General features: G+C 32.8%; 1 protein-coding gene across 1 annotated transcript in view; it reads left to right on the forward strand.

Annotated features, from left to right (window-relative positions):
- The first annotated feature begins 26 nt into the window (after positions 1 to 26).
- The window catches only part of SPATA1 (spermatogenesis associated 1), a 33,650-nt gene continuing 12,067 nt past the window's right edge, over positions 27 to 21,609 (forward strand). The window contains 8 exon segments of the mRNA XM_039838465.1: positions 27 to 608; positions 3,689 to 3,864; positions 7,721 to 7,827; positions 9,303 to 9,420; positions 11,964 to 12,017; positions 12,111 to 12,336; positions 14,326 to 14,440; positions 15,152 to 15,212. Of these exon segments, the coding sequence (XP_039694399.1) occupies positions 3,829 to 3,864; positions 7,721 to 7,827; positions 9,303 to 9,420; positions 11,964 to 12,017; positions 12,111 to 12,336; positions 14,326 to 14,440; positions 15,152 to 15,212 (717 nt within the window). The 5' untranslated portion in view covers positions 27 to 608; positions 3,689 to 3,828.

The following is a 21,609-nucleotide window of genomic DNA, read 5'->3' on the forward strand; positions in this document are numbered from 1 at the left end:
GGCGGAGGAAGGAGCGAGAAGGGGCGGAGCAGACGGTGGGCGCGGCAGCTGCGGGAAGTGAGCGCGACCTGAGGCTCAGCCTCTCCTACCTCCGTCCCTCTGCGGAGAGGCGGATTTGGGAGAGGTAAGGGAAGACCTTGTCATCGGCCGCCAAGACTCGGACTCTGAAGAGCACCGATCAGGAAAAGTCAGACGTTGGAGGGCGTTTATAAAAGGCCTGTTGGCGGGATGACACGGAGGTTCCAGTTTTCCAAACGGAGTTGGCGGCAGAGGTTCAGGCGTGTGTCAGTGGCACCTTATCCCCATAGAGACTTGTCTCTAAGTGACCCAAGTTTGTCCAACGTGCCGCCCATCCTCAGCCCGCTTCCCTACCGTCAGACCCCCGAGGCCGAAAGAGGGCGCGGAGGTCACTGTAACCGACCTAGGAGAGCCGGGTGGCGGGGAGCAGGGGCGCTGGTTCCCTAGAGAAAAGATGATCTTCTCAAGGTTTGGCTTCTGTCGCCTCTTACCTCTTAGTTTTTCGAGGTTGTGAGGAAGCTAAAGTAGTAGCTGAAGATTACACCTGTTTCATCCATTTAATTTGGAAGATTAACGCTTTACTTTAAAAAGTAAAACGTCTTTTTGTGTTTCGATAAAGTTTATTCTTTTATATTTCACTTGTAACTTATTACCTGCTTCTTGAAATTGATCTTCAAAAGGGTTTTCTGGAGAGAGACAGTAGGATCTAGCCAAGCAAATTAGGCTCAGTCAGTGCACGTTTCACCCATGGAAACGTATACGTTATGTTTCCTATTCTGTTGAGATAGTCCAACGAATATACTAATATTTTCTATAATTATGAATAATTTTATCATTAATGCATTTCATTTTTTTGTATAGTGAAAAATTCCATATATAATTTGCTCTATGTCAACAAACCCTATTTTATTTACTTAAGTTTTTAAATTAGTTAACAAAAATGTACAGCGTACTTTAGTATTTTACTTAATACACTGAAAGTAATGACTAGGGTTATAAATAAGGGTTTGAATTCTGGTCCCCTCTGCCCTTGGTATCCCTCGGCAAGCCACAGAAACTTTGCTGAGCCTGTTTCCTCATTTCAAAATGAAATAATAAAACTTACTTCCCGGAGTTGTTTTTGAGAGTGAAATGAAACTGTATATGTAAAAAATATGACAGGTATCTCAATAAATGTCAGTTCTCTGTGTTCCCCAAAAGTATTTTAAATTATTTCACCTTTGATGCCTTGTTGACTAATCTTATTCACATATTACAGATTTGGTAGATTGAACATAAATATCTTTAGTCAAAGAATCTTTTATTTCACAGTAGTTGTAGAATATGCCCCTAAACTCTAAGGTAAGAACTGTAAAATAGTAGTGCCAAAAGATATTTTAGGAAATATATAGTTTACTCTTCTATGAGAAAGAGGGTTGAGGAATAAGCAAGGCCTGTATTATTATAGGCCTGTATTATTATAGGCATTCTCAGAAAAAGTTTTGTTGGTTTTTTAAATTTCTTCAGAGACTGACCACAGAGTTTGGATTGCTGTCTCAAGATATCATCTTAGTTTTTGTAGTGTACATCTAATAGAGGATTCAATTTAGAATAGGAAAGAAGGTGGATGGGGAACCAGTTCATTTTAAATTCAGTTGCATCTGAAGAAATTAGCAATAAATACAGTTTATGAACTGTCAGTATCTCCTAAACAAGCCATGTTCTTTGACCTTCCACAGTGTTTTAAAACAAAGACCTTACCAACTTTGCAGATGTAGAATTGACACTTCAGATAAAGACAGGCCCTTCTGTACAAACAACTTGTCACCAAGAGAATCCTTATAACAATGAATGACAAGAAAACACAACCAAGAAATCTCATTTTTTTATTTTGTCAGTAGAGCATAGTCAATTTAAATTTACCTGGGATCTTCACCTTATTTGATTAATACTGTAAGTTTGATATTCAAATACTGAATATAGACTTAGTGAACTAAAGAACTTACAGTACTTTTAAGTTTTTTATACTTTTAAGTTTCAAGTGCCTTGCTTTGTAGCTTAAAAGCTGAATATATTTTTAAGGAGAGACTCACAATTAATTATGACTTCTTTCTCAAAAAGTGAGTTTATATTACTTTGTTTTTGTAGTCAATAAGCAGACAAGGTTTGGAGAAGATGGGTGACTTGCCCACCATTATACAGCTAATTTGTGGCAGAGACAAGACTAGAACTTAGATCTCCTGATTTTTATCCCATTATATGTAGGTAATATATTTTTTCCATGGAGCTGCTCATATATTGGAGTAATAATTAGTTCTCATAATTGGGCATGGAACTATAAGGAAATTTAGGATTTTCTAACGAGCATCTCTTGATGTGCCCTATTATCAAATCAGACAGGATATAAAAATCACCAGAATTCTTATTTCTAGGCACTGAACAGAGTATCAGAAATTCTTAACCTTGACGTTCAGCTCTACTACTGACTCCGAAAATCATTTTGGAAAAATGCAGTGAAAGCGTGATAACTAATTCTCCTTATAAGTAGAGAGTAGGTCAGAGAAGGCAGATAGGTGATACATCTACCAACAGTTACCCCTCCCAAACCCATGGTAGACTATGATAATCTATTTCTGTACTCCTCAGGCCTGATGTAGCCTTGAAGCAAAATTATGCAGTAAATGAGAGATTAGAACTCTATAGTCTCTTTATCTTTGGCTATCAAGCTATCAATCTTCTTTTGTTTGAATTGCCATTACTTTGTTCATTAAGTAATAATAGGTAAGAAAATTGAAAATACCAAAGATTATATGTTAGGAGTTAGTGAAATGTGATTTGGTTAGGATCAACTACAAATTCTGAACATGCCTAAAGAGATTAAATGAAGCTTCTTTTGGTTTAGATACCAAAGACTTACTCAAGTTACTATTAGAAAAATTAGTGGTCTCTGGTAGGAAGACTTCACAGTACTGTAATAAGTACCAGATGATGGAAATTTTAAGTTTTGTTTGATTTAAAACATATTTTAATATAAATGAAAGTGGAGCAATGCTTTGACATCGTGAGAAAGCTTCTGCTCTGCTGTTGGTATGACAGTGTATCCTTAAAGATTGTCCAACTTTAATAATTCCTTTTTAGAGTAATAATTCAGCTACCTTATCTTTCAATTTTTATTATATATATACACCTTAAGTTTTATTGTGTATTCTTGTAAACTGTTATAAATTCTCTGATAAAAAAAAAAAGAGGAAATAATACACAAATGTAGCCTGATATATTTAAAGATTGTCATTGTCATCTGGAATGATCGTTCTCATTTATTATTGATATATCTAAGCCTAGGAAGAAATGTACATGGTAAAACATTTTATAATCATTCTACAGCCATTTGTATAAATTTAGTCTTCTCAATTCTAAAAGTATATTTCTACTCTATGTAAAATTCTATGTATATTTATCTTAATTTTTGATCAAGAGAAAATGAATTATTTAAAATATATCCTGGTCAGAAGTATGTTATAATATAATTTACTTTACTTAGTTGCATAGGATGTATGTTCATTTCATTGCTTCTACCATCCCTATTTACTAATATGTCTATTTAAATTATTATAAAAAGATTGTATACTAAGTTGTAATTTTGAGTCTTTTAAAGGCTTTTATGTTTTTTTTCATCTTTTGAATGAATCAGAGACCAAAAATGAGTGGAATTCTCTCTTAAACAAGTCAAAAATCTGTTATAACCTTTATACTACTTAAATGAAGATAGATTAAAAAAAGAACCCACAAAATTCCAACTGATAATTACCCTATTCAGAGACATTGGTGAATATGTCCCTCAATTCAAGTCAACCTTCCTCATCAAAGGTAAGAAAATATCTTTATACTACGATACAAGAAAAGCCTACATTGATTTTGAAAAGTTTTGATAAAGCAAAAATATGAATTATATAAAGTATTAGCTATTAACTTCACTTTAAATCCAACTTCATGTATTCCATTGTCTGATCATTGTTCTTGTATCCCTAGTTCACTTCCTCTCAGTACCCTGATTGTACTGGGACATCCAATGCATTGATCCTATCACTTTTTTTTCATACTTCACTTCATGATGCCCTCCATAGCTGGCTTAAACACCATAGGGCAGTCTTGATCACTCTTTTACACATGCTTTCTCTCGATTCATTGCCTCTCTCTCGATTCATTGTACTCTTTGGCAAAACAAAAACTCTGGTTAATCCAATTCTTCCCCTATTTTACATCTGTACCTACAGCAGAACATGACCGGAGAAAAATATACCAGCATAAAGACTATTCTCACTTTAATTTCGTGACCATGAATCTCAAGTGGAGTCTTTTGCTGGTAGGCAATCAGACTGTCTTCCACTCATTTACTCTTCCATCATTCTAGACAACTGTTTCTCCCCATTTTCTCTTTAAACTAACTCTAATCAAGCTTTTATTCCACTACTTCACCAAAACCTGTTGTTAAATTCATCTCTAAGTACTAAATCTATTGCTAAATTCTTCCGCATACAAACTTGATCTATTCTGTGCACAACAGTTGACACTGTTGACCATTCTTTCTCCCTTGACAAAATTCTTTTAGTTGGCTTTTAGCATACACATTATCTTGGTTTTCCTCCTACTTTTCTTGTTATTCATTCTTGATCTTCTTTGCTATGTCTTCTTCCTCATCTCCTAATATAGGAGAATTTCAGAGATTGGCTCTTCATTCTCTTATCTGCACTCATTCCTTGGTGATCTCATCCAATCTAATAGCTTTAAATACCAACTTTATGCTGAGGATTCCCAAATTTATATCTCCATCTCAATCTTCTTTCCCAAATTTCAGATTCATATTTTCAGCTGCCTACTTACATGTCCATCTGGATGGCCAACAGACAGCTCAAACTTAACATGTATGAAACTGACCTATGGATCTTTTCCCCACTCCCAAAGCCTCTGCTACCCATAACCTTCCCCCATCTCAGGATGGCTAATCCATCCTTTCAGTATCTGAGACCAAACACCTTGAAGTCATACTTGACTTTCGTCTAACTTCACTTGTAATAGATTGACTTCTAACTTCAAATTATATACAAAATTTGATCACTTCTCATCACCTCTACTGCTAGCATATTGGTCTGAGCCACCATCATCTCACACTTCAATTATTCAAATAGCTTCATAACAGGTTCCATTTTTTTGTCCCTTATAGCCTGTTCTGTTATCCCTTTAGTAGCTATTAAATATAGCAAGATTTGGAAAGAGAGCATTATGTGTGTCCTGATGTGAAGCAATATAAAATATAGGGCACCATTTATAAAGTATTCTTGACCCAGATGATTAACTTGTGTCAGTCGAAGACTATACAGTTAACTGTTTGCAGGAGATAGAGGGATTAGAGAAATAAGTTAAATGACACCATAAGCAGTTTCTAAGGTCAGTTCAGAATGCAGAACATTTTATAGGACAGCGGGCCCAATCTCTTTCAAAAGACAGTGCTATGAAGAGAAAAAAAGCAGTTCTGGAAAACTCTTCCAGATTAAGTGTTTTAAGACTTGGCAGTGTGTTCTCTTTGATTGAATTCTAGATCAAAAAAATTCTTCTGAGGACAACTAGACAATTGAGGAAATTTGACTATGGACTGGATTTTAGTTGACATTAAGTAATTGTTAATTTTCTTAGATGTGAAAATGGTATTGTGATTATGTTCCACAAAACCTTATTTTTAGGAAATGGATGCAAAAGTAGGAGTATATCGTCAGGATGTCTGATTTACTTTGAATGGTTTAGAAAGAGAGAGAGAGAAAGTAAATGTAGCACTTGTGTCATTAAAACATGCCTGGCTAATTCTTTCTTCACATGCAAGACTTTACTCAGATCTCACCTTTTCCATCAGAACAACCTAGACTATTCTGTTTAAAACTGAAACCTAATTTCTTATCTTCCCAGTTTTCCTTATCCTGCTATACTTATTCTTCTTTCTCCTCCCAAGTGCTTAGTACTTTCTAATGTACTCTATAACTTATCAGCGTTTTATAGTTATTGTTTATTGTCTACGTCCCTCACAGGGTAAGGATTAGTCTGAGGCAAATGAGTCATTTGGCTTGGATGCAAAATTTAAATGTTTTATTTAAAAATTTGTATTAAAATATTTATATTAATTACTGAATTTTTTGGTGCCCTCTTAAATTTTGTATCTGAGGTGAGTGCCTCACTTGCCTCACCCTTTTTCTTGTCCTGATACCTCATGAGAATGTAAGCTATGGTATAGGCAAGAATCTTTGTTTTATTCACCACATAACCCTAGTGTCTATAACTGTGCTGACACATAGTAGGCACTTAGTAAATATTTGTCAAATGAATGAATGAATAAATATAAATTTACCATAAATTAATTTACATCATGAAATGTTTCAAAGGCCAAGAAATGTTTTATTAACTATATTTTCTTTGTATTAAAATCTGTACAAACACTTGAATTTTAATTCATGAATTGTTATAACAATATCGAAGTAATTTACTTGGCTTGTAAAAACAAATAGAGTAAAATGCTTATTTCGAGAAATATTTTTTCTCCTATAAAATATTAATACATTTATATAAAGAGTAAGGTCATATTTACTTCAGACTTTTGAAGGTTTTGCAAATATTTAATGGTGTAGTTGTTAAATATATAGTATTGATAGTATAAAATAATATTAGCTCTTAATAATAGAGTATAGCTAGAGAATAATCCTTTAAATGCTCTGGTGTTCAAAATACTATATAGCATATAGCATGCTTCACTATCTATTTGAGTTAATATTTCTGTCATCAAAAGCATAGAAATAATTTACTTGGTCTGAAAACAACCAGCTCAAAACGTTCAGTCCAAGAGCCATTTTTATCTGCTATAAAAATTACTAATATTAATTGTAGGTCATATTTAATTCAAAATTTCAGATATTTAATATTGTAGAGTATAATCATTTAAATGCTTTGACTTTTAATATGCAGCGAATATCAAGCTTAATTAGATTATAAGACTATTTCTGTAATTGTTCTGTTTCTATTGTAGTAATCTAAGTATTCTTCTAAATAGAAGGATTCTAATTGAGGTCATAACAAAACATTAGTAGAAAAGAAGATAGTATATATTAGCACAGACAAGCTAAGCTTACAGACATTCCTTATTTAAGAACAACCATTTCTTTCCCCATCACTGGTCAGGAATAGGTTCTTCCTAGAATTCTTGGGAACAAAAATAGTCTCCAAACCACAGTATTCACACTTTTGCTGGTGCTGAGAACTAGCAATCTTCACAACTGTGTTAGGGAGACAGTACATAAAGGATAAGGAATCCACAAAGTCACCTTGATGGAGCTGAGTAGATAGAAATTAGGGAAGGGGAAAAGGTTGGTAATAAGAAAACTGATCTTGGTGGTCTAGTATTTATACCACAAGCCACAGAAAGAACACAGTATGCAAGAGATATTAGCATCATCTAGGACCACATCTCTGACATTGTTTCTAAGGGAAAATTTGCTTCAGGTGCCAAGTAGCCAACTTAATGAATTTTCGGCTCTTCATTTTATTTTTTGTGTTTGTTCAAAAGGACGCATGTATTACATGTTTATTTCAATTATGTTTATTAAACTTAAAATTTTAGAGGACATCAATTGAGTTTTCTCTACTTTAAAAATATTTTAACTGATGTTCTTCTCAATTTATTCAGTTGGTGGAACTTCATGTTTTTTATGTCCCTGAAGGATCGTGGAACTATAAGTTAAATACCATTTCAATAGACATTGTTAACAAATTCATTTCAGCTGGATTTATAAGGCAAGTATTTTTGTGGTCATGTTACAACATGCCTGAAAAAAAACCAATTTTTTTTTTTTCTGCAGAGGAAAATGCCTTCTGTAAATTTAAAAATGTTAAGTGAAAAATATCTTGTCCTTGTGATGGATCCAGTTCCTAACTTAATGAATACTATCAATAAATAGTGCTATATAACAGTTAAATCAAAAAGTGCTGTAGGAACAGGCATCACTTAGCCATAGTACTGCCACCCAGAAAACAGGGCACAATATACATTACTATGGTTATACATGAAGAAAATTGAGAGAAATTATCTGAAATCAGAAACCTGTTGAAGAGCTGTGAATAGTGGTTAAACCCAGTATATCCACAATGACTTTTTCACTGAGCTGTTTAAAAATAGAATCAGCATATATGTATATGTGTATGTACACTTATATATATGTACATATGTATTCTCACAGTCACAGAAACACCTATGACACTATGCGATCTAACTGTTGTTATTTTTCTTGTGTGTAGCTGAATCTTCCTAATCTTCCTCATCACTTTCTTCAAACACACTAGCCTCCTTTCTGTTCTGGAACACATCAGACATAGCCCTACCTCAGGACCCTTGCGCTTGTTCCTTTTGTCCTTGTTCCTTTCTGCCTTTACATATGCTACCTCATCTCTTTCAGGTTTTTACTCAAATATTACTTTATGTTTAGATCTTCTCTGATCACTATATTTTAAATTCCAGCTACTCTCTCTCCTCTGCTTTCTATTTCTCTACAGTACTTAGCAGTGTCTTATGAATTATATTTTTTTCTTAGTTTGTTCATTTTTCTATCCTACCACTAGATTTTAAGGTATATAAGGATAGAGATTTTTGTCTGTTGATTGTTGTATTCCCATCCATTAGAACAATGCCTGACACAAAATAGATGCTCAGTAAATATTTGTTGATAATGTTTCCTGTAAGATCTAGAAAAACAAGAACTCAGAAAAATAGCATAAATGATGGCTTTAAACTTTAGATATTAAGGAATGAAGTATCCCTAATAAGCAAAGATGTGGAATCTGATAACATTAAATCATCAAAGAAGTTTTTAAGCACTAGCTAATTCTGTCTGATTTCCAAAATAAATATCTATGCCTAAATCATTCTTTAATATATGTTTAAAAGTATATAAATTCCATAGCAAAGTTTTGTTCTAATAATAAAATTTGGAGGTGGATAAGTAGACAAGCATTTTCCTTTTCAGTACAAAAAGGACTTTTATAAATGGTGTTCGTTTACATAATTTTTAAAAGGCAGACTTTTAATCATTTATTTTTAAAATACTTATGAAGGCCTACAAAGTACCAAGCAATGTAGAAAAACAATATATTAAGCTATACGTGATAAATTAAATTAGTAATTATGTTTGAGATAGCTGAGTAAGGTTACTATTCTTTAGTATGGCTGAAATTCATTTTGCTTTACATTATAAGGCAATGTCATGATATTTCAGAGTATCTCCTCACCTTACTTTGCAAGCCCTGAGGGAGCATCTTGGTGAGTTCCTTGGTGAAGATGCTGTTGCAGAAAAATTTTTATATCTGAAATGCATTGGAAATAATTTAGCTGTGGTAAGTTGTTTTTTTTTTTGATGGAAGAAAAGCATACCTTAACAAATTATGTTTTTTTTAAATGCTTATCAACTCAGCTCCTTAACGCACTATGAGATATGTAATCTCAATCATAACAAAATAGAAATATCACTAAGTGCACAGATCATCAAGAAAAGATGGGGTTTATTGGCATGTTATCAGGCATTAAAACAATGGGGGTATTTTTGCGTGTAAATTTCCTTGGGAAGAAAAGGAAAACAATTTAAAATGTGATCATATAAGTAACATATTTTTAAATTTAAAGACAGTGTTTAAAAGTTTTTTAAACAAGTGTTTTTGTTCTGAAGAAAAATAATTTCTCATTGGTTGGGTCACAACTATTCTTGTTTGGTGTGAAATGAAATGACTCCAACAAATTATTTTGTATCAGCTATTATGTATTGAACACTCCTATTTGTAGTTTCTTTGATTTAGTGGCAGGATTTTCTAAGTAGAGAGTTTTCCTAGCAGAAATTCTCAATCCAGTAAGTCATCAGATCTCAAAATTTCTGGTTTCTCATATCTATATTAAGTTTATTTCTTTAATCAATATTTTTCATATGTAAACTCTTTAAAAATGCAGTATATTCCTATTCCACTCTAGTTAACATACTATATAATTATTACATATTTATGTGATTATTCATTTAACATTTAACTCTGCCATTAGACTGTAGCTCCTTGTGAGCAGGGACTTTATTTTATTCACTATTTCATTTATAACCAGTGTCTGACAAGGGGCATTTAAATGTTTATTGAACAAATTAAATAGTGAATGATAATAGAAAAAAAATTTCCCTCCAAAGTAGTACTATAGAGAAGAATTTGCTATGTGGAATTCTTGGAATCAGCAGCTAGATTTGAAGGTTTTGTCATTAGAGTTCCATTTAGTATGGCAGAATATTGATCTTTAGGTTAGTTTTCTTCAAATGGGAAAGAAAAGAAAGAACTCTCATAACTTTCTGGTTCATTTGTTTTTTTTGATGGTATGTAAAATTACAAAATATCAATCACAGAATACTTGTTTGGAAGGGACCTTAAAGATATTTTAAGTTAACTTCTAAAATTCTTCTAATATTTTATTATGTTCAACAATTATTTATTGATGTTTTTTATGTACACAATGAGAAAAAAAGGATGTGGATTCTGCCCTTAAAGTGTAGCAGTAAAGATAAAATACATAATTAAAATATCCTATTATGTATATTCAGAAGAAAAAGAGATTACTTCCAGCAAGAGAAGAGGGAAGATGGAGAACTTTGAGGAAGAAGCAATATTAGTTTGGATCTTGAAAGATAAATATTTGAACTTGCAAAGATGTTGGGTGGGAAAAGCTGAGCAGAGAAAATAGAATAAGCACAGGAGTGGAAAAGCAGGCAGCTAAGCAAGAGTAAGTGGTTCATTTCTTCCTGGAGCATTGATTGTGTGAAAGGGAACAAGTTGTGAAAGTAGTTTGTTGAAGGTCTTGAGTGCCAAATTAATGAGTTTAGATTTTTTTTTTTCTAAAGTCTTGGAGTTTTTGAGTAAAAAATGACATGATGAGAGCCTTAAGAGACTAGAGGCAGAGACTGTAACCAGGGAAATTTGGTAGCAGTTAGGCAAGAGATAAACAGGTCCTAAGGAATAGGCTGCTTCTCAGATTTCATCTTCTACAGTTTTTTCCATGGTTCTCTACTTCAGACACGAAAATCGTCCTTTTGTTCTCACCAGCAAACTCACTTTTGATTTACGGTCTTTACACTTGCCTGAATATAGGTTCTTCGTTTCATGATTCAGGTCTCATGAGCCTCAAGTATTATCTTTTAAAAGGGCCATTTCTGACCCTTTTAATTTTTCCATAGTTACTCTATTCTACCATTCTGTTTTATTTTCATAAATCACATATTCCTATCCTAAATCATGTTTGTTTTAGTATCTGCTCTCCCAAGTAGGGTGGAAGCTGCATGAGAGCAGGAACTTTTGCCTGTTTACTGTTGTTTCCCCACCATATAGAACACAGCCTGACACACAGTATGCTGTCAGTATTTGTTGAATGAATGAACACCAAATGAACTCTATAGATTGACTATTTAGGAAATAAAGTGTACAAGGTTGGACTCTGTAGTCAGAGTACCTGGTTTTAAATCCTAGCTTGGAAACTTCTTAGTTATAAAATCTTGGGAAGTTACTTAACTTGTCTTTACATTAGTCTTGTCTGTGAATGACAGATATGTGTACCTATCACATGGAATTGTGAGAATTAACTCAGATAATATATGTAAAGCAATTAGAATTGTACCTGGCACATAGCAAGTTCATGCAAGTGATAGTCATACTGATTATTATTAAATAACATAGAATTTCTATTATGTTTAGTACAACAAATAGAAAACGATTATATTCTACATTTTCTAGAATCTTGCCTTAGTTACCAGCTTTTAGATTTGATTTCTGTGTTGTAGATATGTACCTTCTGCAAAAAGAGTAAGGGGTTGAAAAACATTACAAAAGGTTCGATTTTTTTCTCATTTCTTTCTTTCTAGGTGAAGGCAAAGCAAGAATCGGAACTGAAACTCAAATCCTTTGCTCCTCCATATGTATGTAATGTGACATTTTAAATTTATGCTAATTTTTTAACTTACTGTTTTTTAATTACAAACTAATTATTTAAATTTTTCTATATATTTTAGGCTCCTCAACCAGAATTATATTTGCTTCCTATAATGGATCATTTAGGAAATTTTTATTCAGCGTCAACATTTTCTTTAGATGAGCGGCAAACTAAAAATGGTGTTGCTGAGGCTGATGGAATAATCCACAGACCAGTTAGTGTCACTTTGTCAAAGGAAGAACCTGGAACAGATCCCAGTTTTTTAGAAAACACTTTGAAAGAGCTTCTTAACAAGAATCAGGAAGGTGATTGCAACTGGAATGGGAAAGACAAATAGGTTATTATAGTATATTTTAGCAGTCAGGTCTGTTAGCAAATTCTAGGCAAATCTGGCCTTACAAATATGGGCAGTATAAAAGGAAAGCCACAATTTAATTTAGATATTGTTAAAAATAGTTTCTCCAGTTTATCCTCTAGAATGCATCATTCTTCTTGTTATACGTTGGATTATTTATCTTCCTGCTTAAAAATTTTTGAAAGACTTACTGATTACTACTAATTGCCCAAGTTCCTTAAGATGGCATAAAGAACCTTTCATACTCTAACTTCAAACCCAGGGTTGCAAATGTTTATCTGTGCAAATTGTTCAGTGCCTAACTCCAGAAGGCTTCCGTCACATAGATCATGATATGAATGGGAGCTTTCAGGATTTGCTTAATATGATAGTTGATTTGATAATTTTTAGCTATTATTAATAGTAGTACTATTATTATTATAGTTTGGAGGTAGGCAGGGAGGAACAAGTACCATGAAGTTTAACTGGTGAGGTAGATAGGGACTTGAACTGCAAGAGCCTTGCTCACAAAGCTAAGGAATTATGTAGGCAATGGGATTCCATCTGGAGTTTTTAGCAGGAGTGGCAGGATTAGATTTAAGTTCCAGAAAAACAACTTAGGTGACCATATGAAGAGTAGACCAAGGTAATAAAGAGCTGAAATAAATGCAATGGAATGGAAATCAGAATTTGAAGAGACTTCTAAGGATTGGGTACTGTGCTGAGTGCTTTATATGCACTATGCCATTTTAGAGATAAGGAAACTGAAGTTAGAGAAATAACTTACCTTGGGTCACACCTGCTGTGACTTGAACTTGTTGTTTGACTAAAACTCTTGTTGTTTGACTGTGCTAGAGTCAAACTGAACTTTTCTTTATTGCCAAAAATGCTATATACATTAAAACACTGTATCCTGCAAATGCCATTTTCTTTGCTTAAATTCTTCACTCTCTTCTTTGCCAGGTAAACATCTCATAGTTCAAAACATAGTTTCACAGTTATCACTCCCTTTTTTTGTTGAAAGGTGCAGTGTATCATGCTTCAAACTGTTACTAGGAATAAGAAATACATGTCCTATATATCTATCAAAATGTAACTCAGAATCAACTGAGTTTTGCATTTTTTTATGAGGTGGTTTGGGGGAGTGGTATTTTACAATTAGCTCTTAAATAACTAGCATATCTATTTTTGTTTGTTTGTTTATTTTGCATTGAATATATCTTTTAGAAAATTTCTGTTTGTTGTCCTTAAATGATTATTCCAGTTCCAACTGGGAAATAAATGGTAGCAGCAAGACTAAATTAAACCAATATGGCCTTTAGGTTGCAAAATAGTGTGGCAATTTTTGTAAAATGACTTTTCAGATATTAATATGACTCATTAATTTTTTAAAATTAAAAAATTGATTTCTCCAAGGGAGGGAAAAATCTACATTATCACTGTCAAGTTCATGGGTCTTTTATTCATATAGATCATGTAGATATTATCATATAGAATATTAGTGTTAATAGTGTTTTAAAGACAGGTTGTGTTGTTTTCCTATATGGAAAAATTCTGCTAAAATGAAGAGAGATGTAATAAGTAGAAATGTATGTGAAATAAAAATGACATTATATACCCTATATTTACACCAGGTCCCTCAGAATACTACTTGAAAAGGTTATTTGGGCAAAAGCTGAACTAAAAGTTGAAGACAATTAAGTCTGAGTAAAATCCAACTTACCCACCTCTTACAGATTCACATTGTACATAGAAACAAATTTTGCAATAGGAGTGTGTGTGTGTGTGTATGTGTGTGTGTGTGTAAATTAATTTTGGAAATTGTTTCTTTGTATCATGTATGATAAAGTTCATGGATATTCTGAACTATAGGATAAGATAATAGTATGTATATATAAAAACAAATTTTATTTTAATATTTTCTTGACCTCTATTTGCCATGGATAAACATCAACATCAGCTGGGAGAAAAGACACTCCAAAAGGAAACCAAACTGGAAAATATCAATTCAGAAATTCTAAATTGCTAGGAACATTGGAAGGTTCAAATAATGATTATTTTAGCAACAAAAAAAGGTAATTAGTATAAATATTCATTCCACATGTCATAATCTAAACTATAAGAAAAGTAAGATATCCAGGGTACTGTTATAAGGATTTCTAACTAGAAAAAGATATGAATGAAATTAGTGATATTTTAAATTAAAATTACCATGATTCTGATCTTTACTGTTATATAATAGCATTGTTCTCCAAAAAATTAAGGATAATTTATTGATTAAATTTATTTCTGTTGCAATCATTTTGTCATCAAGGGCAACCTAATGTCAGAAAAATTTATCTTCGTTTGTGTTTCTTAGAACTAATTTTTCTCTCATTTCACATTGGTATCATTTCATTTAAAATTATAGTACTTAAACAGTTCTGCATATATTAGCCTTTTTAAATTAACATAAGGAATTTTATAATCAATTATTCACAAAAGAACTACAAACAAATATGTTTACAAAATTTCCAGTTATTTTACCTCACAAAAGACATTGGACTATGATTCGAATTTAGCTATAATATAATGAAATACGATTTTATTATTAATACTAAATGTAGTTTACATTGATTGTTAATGAGATTGAAAGATAATATGATAATGGTCTCAGGCTCACTTTTAAAAATTTTAATGTTATATATATGTTTATGGAAGATGAAATAAAATATATAAAATATGAAAAGCTAATATTTATGGAATCATTTTTTAATATGACTTTCAAATCTTTCATTTCCTTTAAGTCAGTTTCTTTGGAATAATGAAGATGATAGAATTAATATCAGTAGAAGAGATTGTGGTCAGGTATGATTTTAAGATGATTATTTAAATGTTGTATTGAAACCTAATATTTATACTGAAATTCAAATGAAACTGAAGATTAAAATGTCTAAATTTTCTGACCTTAGAGGTTAGAGGATGGGAAATAAGCCTCTAGAAAATTCAGGAAACTGCCAATTCAGCAAAATCTCTGGGAGTTCTGTGGTCTGGGATCATGTTGAGGTATGCCCTTTAAAGTGAAAGCCAGGCTTTTGTATCTTGCTCCAGCTCCCACTGAGGGTGAGTCACTTTGTGACCTCTTTGGAATTTGGAGAGAGATTTACCGCATTTGGATGTGCTGTGTCAATCCTTTTTTTTTTTTTTTAATTAAGTATTCTAAAAGGCTGCCAACTTTGAGTGGGCCCAAAGCAAGAGAAGGCTCACAAGGTGATCTAAGAGGAATTGCAGGTAGTGCTGCCACCACTTGTGTTTTAATGTCCGGCTGATCCAATGATGCTTGATGTGTCATGGATTGGAATGCTGAATGGAGTCTCCTACACGCCCTGGTAGGAGAATCACAGCTCAGAGCCACCACAGATCTTTAATTTAATACGTTTTGGAGCAAAGGCTTGCTACTGTCCACAAATAATTGTTCTAGTATTGCTGGACATTAACAAAAAAAATACTAACTTCATGTTTTCAAATTTTTGTCAGTCTGGTGGATGCTTAATGCTATTTCACTGGTTTGAATTTTAATTTCTCAAATTACCCATAAAGTTTATGACAATTTTATATTTTATAGACTCCATTTTGATAATTTTGTTTTGGAAGTACCTTTTCAAGTATTTCTATTGAGTTGTCTGCCATATATTTCTGATTAGTGAGAGTTTTTGACATACTCTGAAAGATGATAGTTCTTTGGTGCTTATGTATGTTGCAAATATCTTCCTCTATTCTGAGCCATGTTTATAGTGTACCTTGCTGAATACATTGTTAAAGTATTTCATATCCTTATTTTTTTCCACATTCTCCTGCTATGTCTTAGACTGAAAATAGTACCTTAGAATCTCCTATTATTAGTGCATTACTTTTTATCCTTATATCACCTATGGTTTCTGATTTAGATTTCTACGTGTTATTTGGCACAAAGTTTTTAAGTGAATATTAATATTATCACTTTTGCGTTATGAAGTAACCTTCTTGGACTCATTTAATGCTTTCTTTGATGTGAATTATCCCTTGTTAAATATTACTTTCTGCTTTCTTTTCGTTTACATTTTTCTTATACTCCCCCATCTTTCTTTCTTATTTTTTCCAGCTTTTCTGAATTGCTTTGTTTCAGGTATGTCTTTTATGTACAGCCTAGAGTTCGGTTTTGCTTTATGAGCCAGTCTGAAAATCTTTTTCATTTAGTATATTAGTTATGTCCATTTACGTTATTGATGGGACTGATATATTTGATATCATCAGATTTGTTGTTTTATTTTGTTATAGTTAGTACCTGCTACTATGTGGCTTATTTTCACTTTTCCTCCTTCCTGGTATTTAAAAAGGTTGTATTTTTATTCTAGCGTTTACCTTTTTACTAATACATTTATGCTAGTATTCTTAGTCCTCCTTTAAAAAAAAAATGCTTCTGCTTTTGATTGTCCTACCTGTTCCATTCAGGGCAATAAACAAAATCACCTTTTCTTCTCCTTTCTACTCACATGTATTTTCAGTTGTGTTATTTCTACTTTGTCAAAGAATATAACATTTACGTCCTATGCTTCTCATCTTATCTCCTCCACTTCTGTTTTAGTCTCAGGTCTATAATTAAATATACTCAACACTTACTGCCAGTTCTCTTGCACAAGATATTTCAATTATCTTTTGTTTGGATTAAACTTAACTTATAATAGAAAAAAATTCTAGTACAATATGCCCTTACTTCTTCCACATTAAAAACTTTATCTAGAGTAAGGGTGACCAAACTAAGGACTACAGACTGTTTTGTGAAGCCTGCAACCTACTAATGTTTTTTATATTTGTAAAGAATTGAGGAAAAAAGAATTTTGACAGTGGCCCATAAAGCCTAAATTATTTCTTTTCTGGTCCTTTACCAGTAAAGTTCGCTTATCCCTGCTCTACATCTCTCCCTGGCAATAACATCCTCAGCTTATACTTTTTTCCTTTGAATTTCTTTAAAATATTTCTCTACTGATGTCTTGTTTTATATGTTACTATTAAAAAGTGTGAGGCCACCCTCATTTTCTTTTCCTAGTAAACTGAGCATTTTGGTCTGGAAGGCCAGAGGATTCCTTTAAGGTGTAATAATTTTACCAGGCTATATCTCAGTTGAGAATTCTAGGTCAGGTTTTTCTGGGTATATGTGGGCACTTTCAGTATGAAAATCAGGATTTCCTTTGTTTTAAGAATGTTTTTTAAAAATTATAATTAATTTTTTTAAATAATTAATTTTAAAAAACATTTGAAATAGCAGCCATTTCATTGTTTTTTGTTTGTTTTTTCTCAGAGACCACGATTAGGCTTATCTTAGATCTTCTTTACCTTCTTTATGTTACTTTCTCTCTGATCTATTTTACTATTTTCTTTGTTTCATTTTCTTTGGCCCTTTTATCTTTATTCTCCATTTTCCTTACTGTATATTTGGTCATATCTATTCCTTGAATACCTGCAAATTTATTTATCTCTGAGACATTTTTTCCTTTAATTTCTTTCTTCAGTTTGGCCAACTTCCATTTCATACCTTCCTGTTGTTTATACATTTTTATTCTGAGCTATTAAAGTTTTGATTTATGATGTTCCTTAATAACTGCAAAATCTTGCTTAATAATATCTAATCTAGGCTGAGAATATTATTAAGTTTTTCTCTGCTTTATAGCTGCCTGTTTGTTTTGTTTTAGTTCTTAATTTTCAAGGTTTTTAAAAAGTAACTGTGAATGCTGGATTATTTTGTAGATGTTTCTACGTGTTCATTTGTGTTGGATTTTTCTGTATCAGTAGGAACAGGTGTTCTTTGTCTTCCTTTTTTTTTATTAAGTTTATTGGGGTAACATTGGTTAATACAATTATATAATTTTCAGGTGTACATTATAATTTGACATCTATATATTCTATTGTGTGATAACAACCCAAAGTCCAGTTTCCTTCAGCTACCACATATTTGATCCCCTTTACTCACTTCACTTACCCTCTACCCGCTTTATTTGACTCCCTTTATCCTGTCTACCTCTCCTCTCCTCCCCTACTCCCTACCCTCTGGTGACCACTAGTCCATTGTCCATGTCCATGAGTCTCTGTTTCTTTGTCCTATTCATTTGTTGCTTTTAGGTTTATATCCTACATATAAGTGATATGTGATTTTCAACTTTTTCTGTCTGGCTTATTTCGCTTAGCATGATTATCTCGAGTTCCATCCATGTTGTCGCAAATGGCAGTATTTCATCTCTTCTTATGGCTGAGTAATATTTCATTGTATATATGTACCACAACTTCTTTAGCCAATCATCTATCTTAGGACACTTCGGTTGCTTCCATGTCCTGGCCACAGTGAATAAAGCTGCTATGAACATCAGTGTGCAAATATCTTTTCAGATATGGGTTTTCAAGTCTTTAGGGTAAATTCCCAGTAGAGGGCTTACTGGATCATATGGTAGATCCACTCTTAGTTTTCTGAGGAACCTCCATACTGTTTTCCATAGTGGTTGCCACCAGCAGTGTATGAGGGTTCCTTTTTCTCCGCATCCTCTCCAACATTTGTTATTACTTGTCCTGTTGATGATAGCTATTCTAACAGGTGTGAGATGGTATCTCATTGTGGTTTTGATTTGAATTTCCCTAATAGCTAGTGATATTGAGCATCTTTTCATATATTTTTTGGCCATTCGGATGTCCTCTAGGGAGAAATGTCTGTTCAGGACCTCTGCCCATTTTTGTTTGGGTCATTTCTGAGTCATATGAGTTCTTTGTATATTTTGGATATTAGGCCCTTATCAGAGGCGTTGCATGCAAATATGTTTTCCCATTTGGATAATTGTCTCTTTACCTTGTTGATGATTTCTTTTGCTGAGAAGAAGCATTTTAGTTTGATGTAGTCCCATTCATTTACTTTTGCTTTTACCTCCCTTGCCTTTGAGGTCAAATTCATAAAATCCTCTTTAAGTCCAAGGTCATGAGTTTAGTTCCTATGTTTTCTTCTATGCATTTTATTAATTCTGGTTTTATATTCAGGTCCTTAATTCATTTTGAGTTAATTTTGGTGTGTGGTGATAGACAACAGTCTAGTTTCATTCTTTTGCAGGTGACCTTACAATTTTCCCAGGATCATTTATTGAAAAGGCTTTCCTTTCTCCACTGTATGTTTTTGGATTTTTTTTGTAGAAAATGATTTGCCAATATATATATGGGTTTACTTCTGGACTCTGGATTCTATTCCACTGGTCCATGTGTCTGTTTTGCTGCCAATACCATGCCGTTTTGATTACTGTTGCTTCGTAGTATAATTTGAAGTTGGGCAGAGTGATGCCTCCAGCCTCATTCTTTTTTCTCAGAGTGGCTTTGGCAATTCAAGGTCTTTTGTGCTTTCATACAAATTTGATGATTTTTTTCTTCTATTTTTTAAAAAAATGCCAATGGGATTTTGATGAGATTGCATTAAAACTGTATAATGCTTTAGGTAATATGGTCATTTTAACTATGTTGATTCTTCCAATCCAAGAACATTGAATATTTTTCCATTTCTTTGTATCTTCTTCGAATTCTTTTAATAGGGTCTTGTAGTTTTCATTATATAGATCCTTCACATGTTTCATTAAATTTATTCCTAGCTATTTTATTCTTTTTGTTGCAATTGCAAAAGGAATTATTTTTTCTACTTCTTATTGATGCTTCATTATTAGAATATAGAAATGCTATGCATTTTTGAATGTTGATTTTGTATCCAGAGATTTTACTGTATTTGCTTATTGTTTCTAGTATGTTCTTGTGGAGTCTTTAGGGTTTTCTATATTGAGAATCATGTCATCCGCTAATAGTAACAGTTTGACTTCTTCGTTTCCTACTTGGATGCCTTTTATATCTTTCTCTTGTCTGATTGCACTCTCTAGGGCCTCCAATGTTATACTGAATAGCAGAGGCGATAGTGGACAGCTTTGCCTTCTTCCTGATCTTAGAGGGAAGGTTTTTAGTTTTTCACCATTAAATATAATGTTGGCTGAGGGTTTGTTATAGTTGGCCTTTATTATGTTAAGGTACTTTTCTTCTATTCTGATCATAAATGGATGCCTATTTTGTCGAAGGCTTTTTCTGTATATATTGATATGATCATATGATTCTTATTTTTTAATTTGTTTATGTGGTGTATCACATTGTTTGATTTGCGTATGTTGAACCATCCCTGTGCCCCTGGGATGAAGCCCACGTGATGGTGGTGTATAATCTTTTTAATATGTTGCTATATTTGGTTTGCTAGTATCTTATTTAGGAGTTTTGCATCTGTGTTCATGAGAGTATTGGTCTGTAGTTTTCTTTTTCTGTGTTATCTTTACCAGGTTTTGGTATCAGAGTAATATTGGCCTCATAAAATGAGTTGGGAAGTAGTGCCTGCTCTTCAATTCTTTGGAAGAGTTTGAGGAGAATAGGTATTAAATCTTCTTTGAATGTTTGATAGAATTCCCTGGTGAAGCCATCTGGTCCTGGACTTTTACTTTTTGTTAGGTTTTTGATGATTGTTTTAGTTTCCATACTGCTGATCGATCTATTTAGATTTTCCAGTTCTTTTTGATTCATTCTAGGAAGATTCTATTTTTCTAAGTACTGGTCCATTTCTTCTAGGTTATTAAATTTGGTGTTATATACTTTTTCATAGTATTCTTATATGATCCTTTGTATTTCTGCGATGTCAGTTGTAATTTCCCCTTTCATCCCGGATTTTGTTTATTTGCGTCCTTTCTCTGTTTTCTTTAGTGAGTCTAGCCACGGGTTTGTCAATTTTATTAACTTTCTCAAAGAACCAGCTCTTTGTTGCATTTATTTTTTCTATTGTTTTTGTTTGTTTGTTTGTTTGTTTTCAATTTCTGCTCTAATTTTGATGATTTCTTTCCTTCTGCTGACTTTAGGCTTCATTTATTCTTCCTTTTCTAGTTTTTTAAGATGAATCGTCAGGTCGCTTATTTGGGCTCGTTCTTGTTTTTGGAGATAGGCCTGTAAAGACATGAACTTTCCTCTTATGACCGCTTTTGCCGTGTCGTCAATATTTTGATATGTTATACTATCATTATCATTCGTTTCTATGTATCTCTTGATCTCTCTTTTCATTTCTTCCCTGACCCAGTTATTCTTCAGTAGCATATTGTTTAATCTCCATGTATTTGTGGTTCTTCCTGATTTCTTTTTGCAGTTGATCTCTAGTTTCATAGCATTATGATCAGAGAATATGTTT

Source organism: Pteropus medius, unplaced genomic scaffold (assembly GCF_902729225.1).
Source record: "Pteropus medius unplaced genomic scaffold, Ma_sr-lr_union100, whole genome shotgun sequence".
In the NCBI taxonomy this organism is placed as follows: domain Eukaryota; kingdom Metazoa; phylum Chordata; class Mammalia; order Chiroptera; family Pteropodidae; genus Pteropus; species Pteropus medius.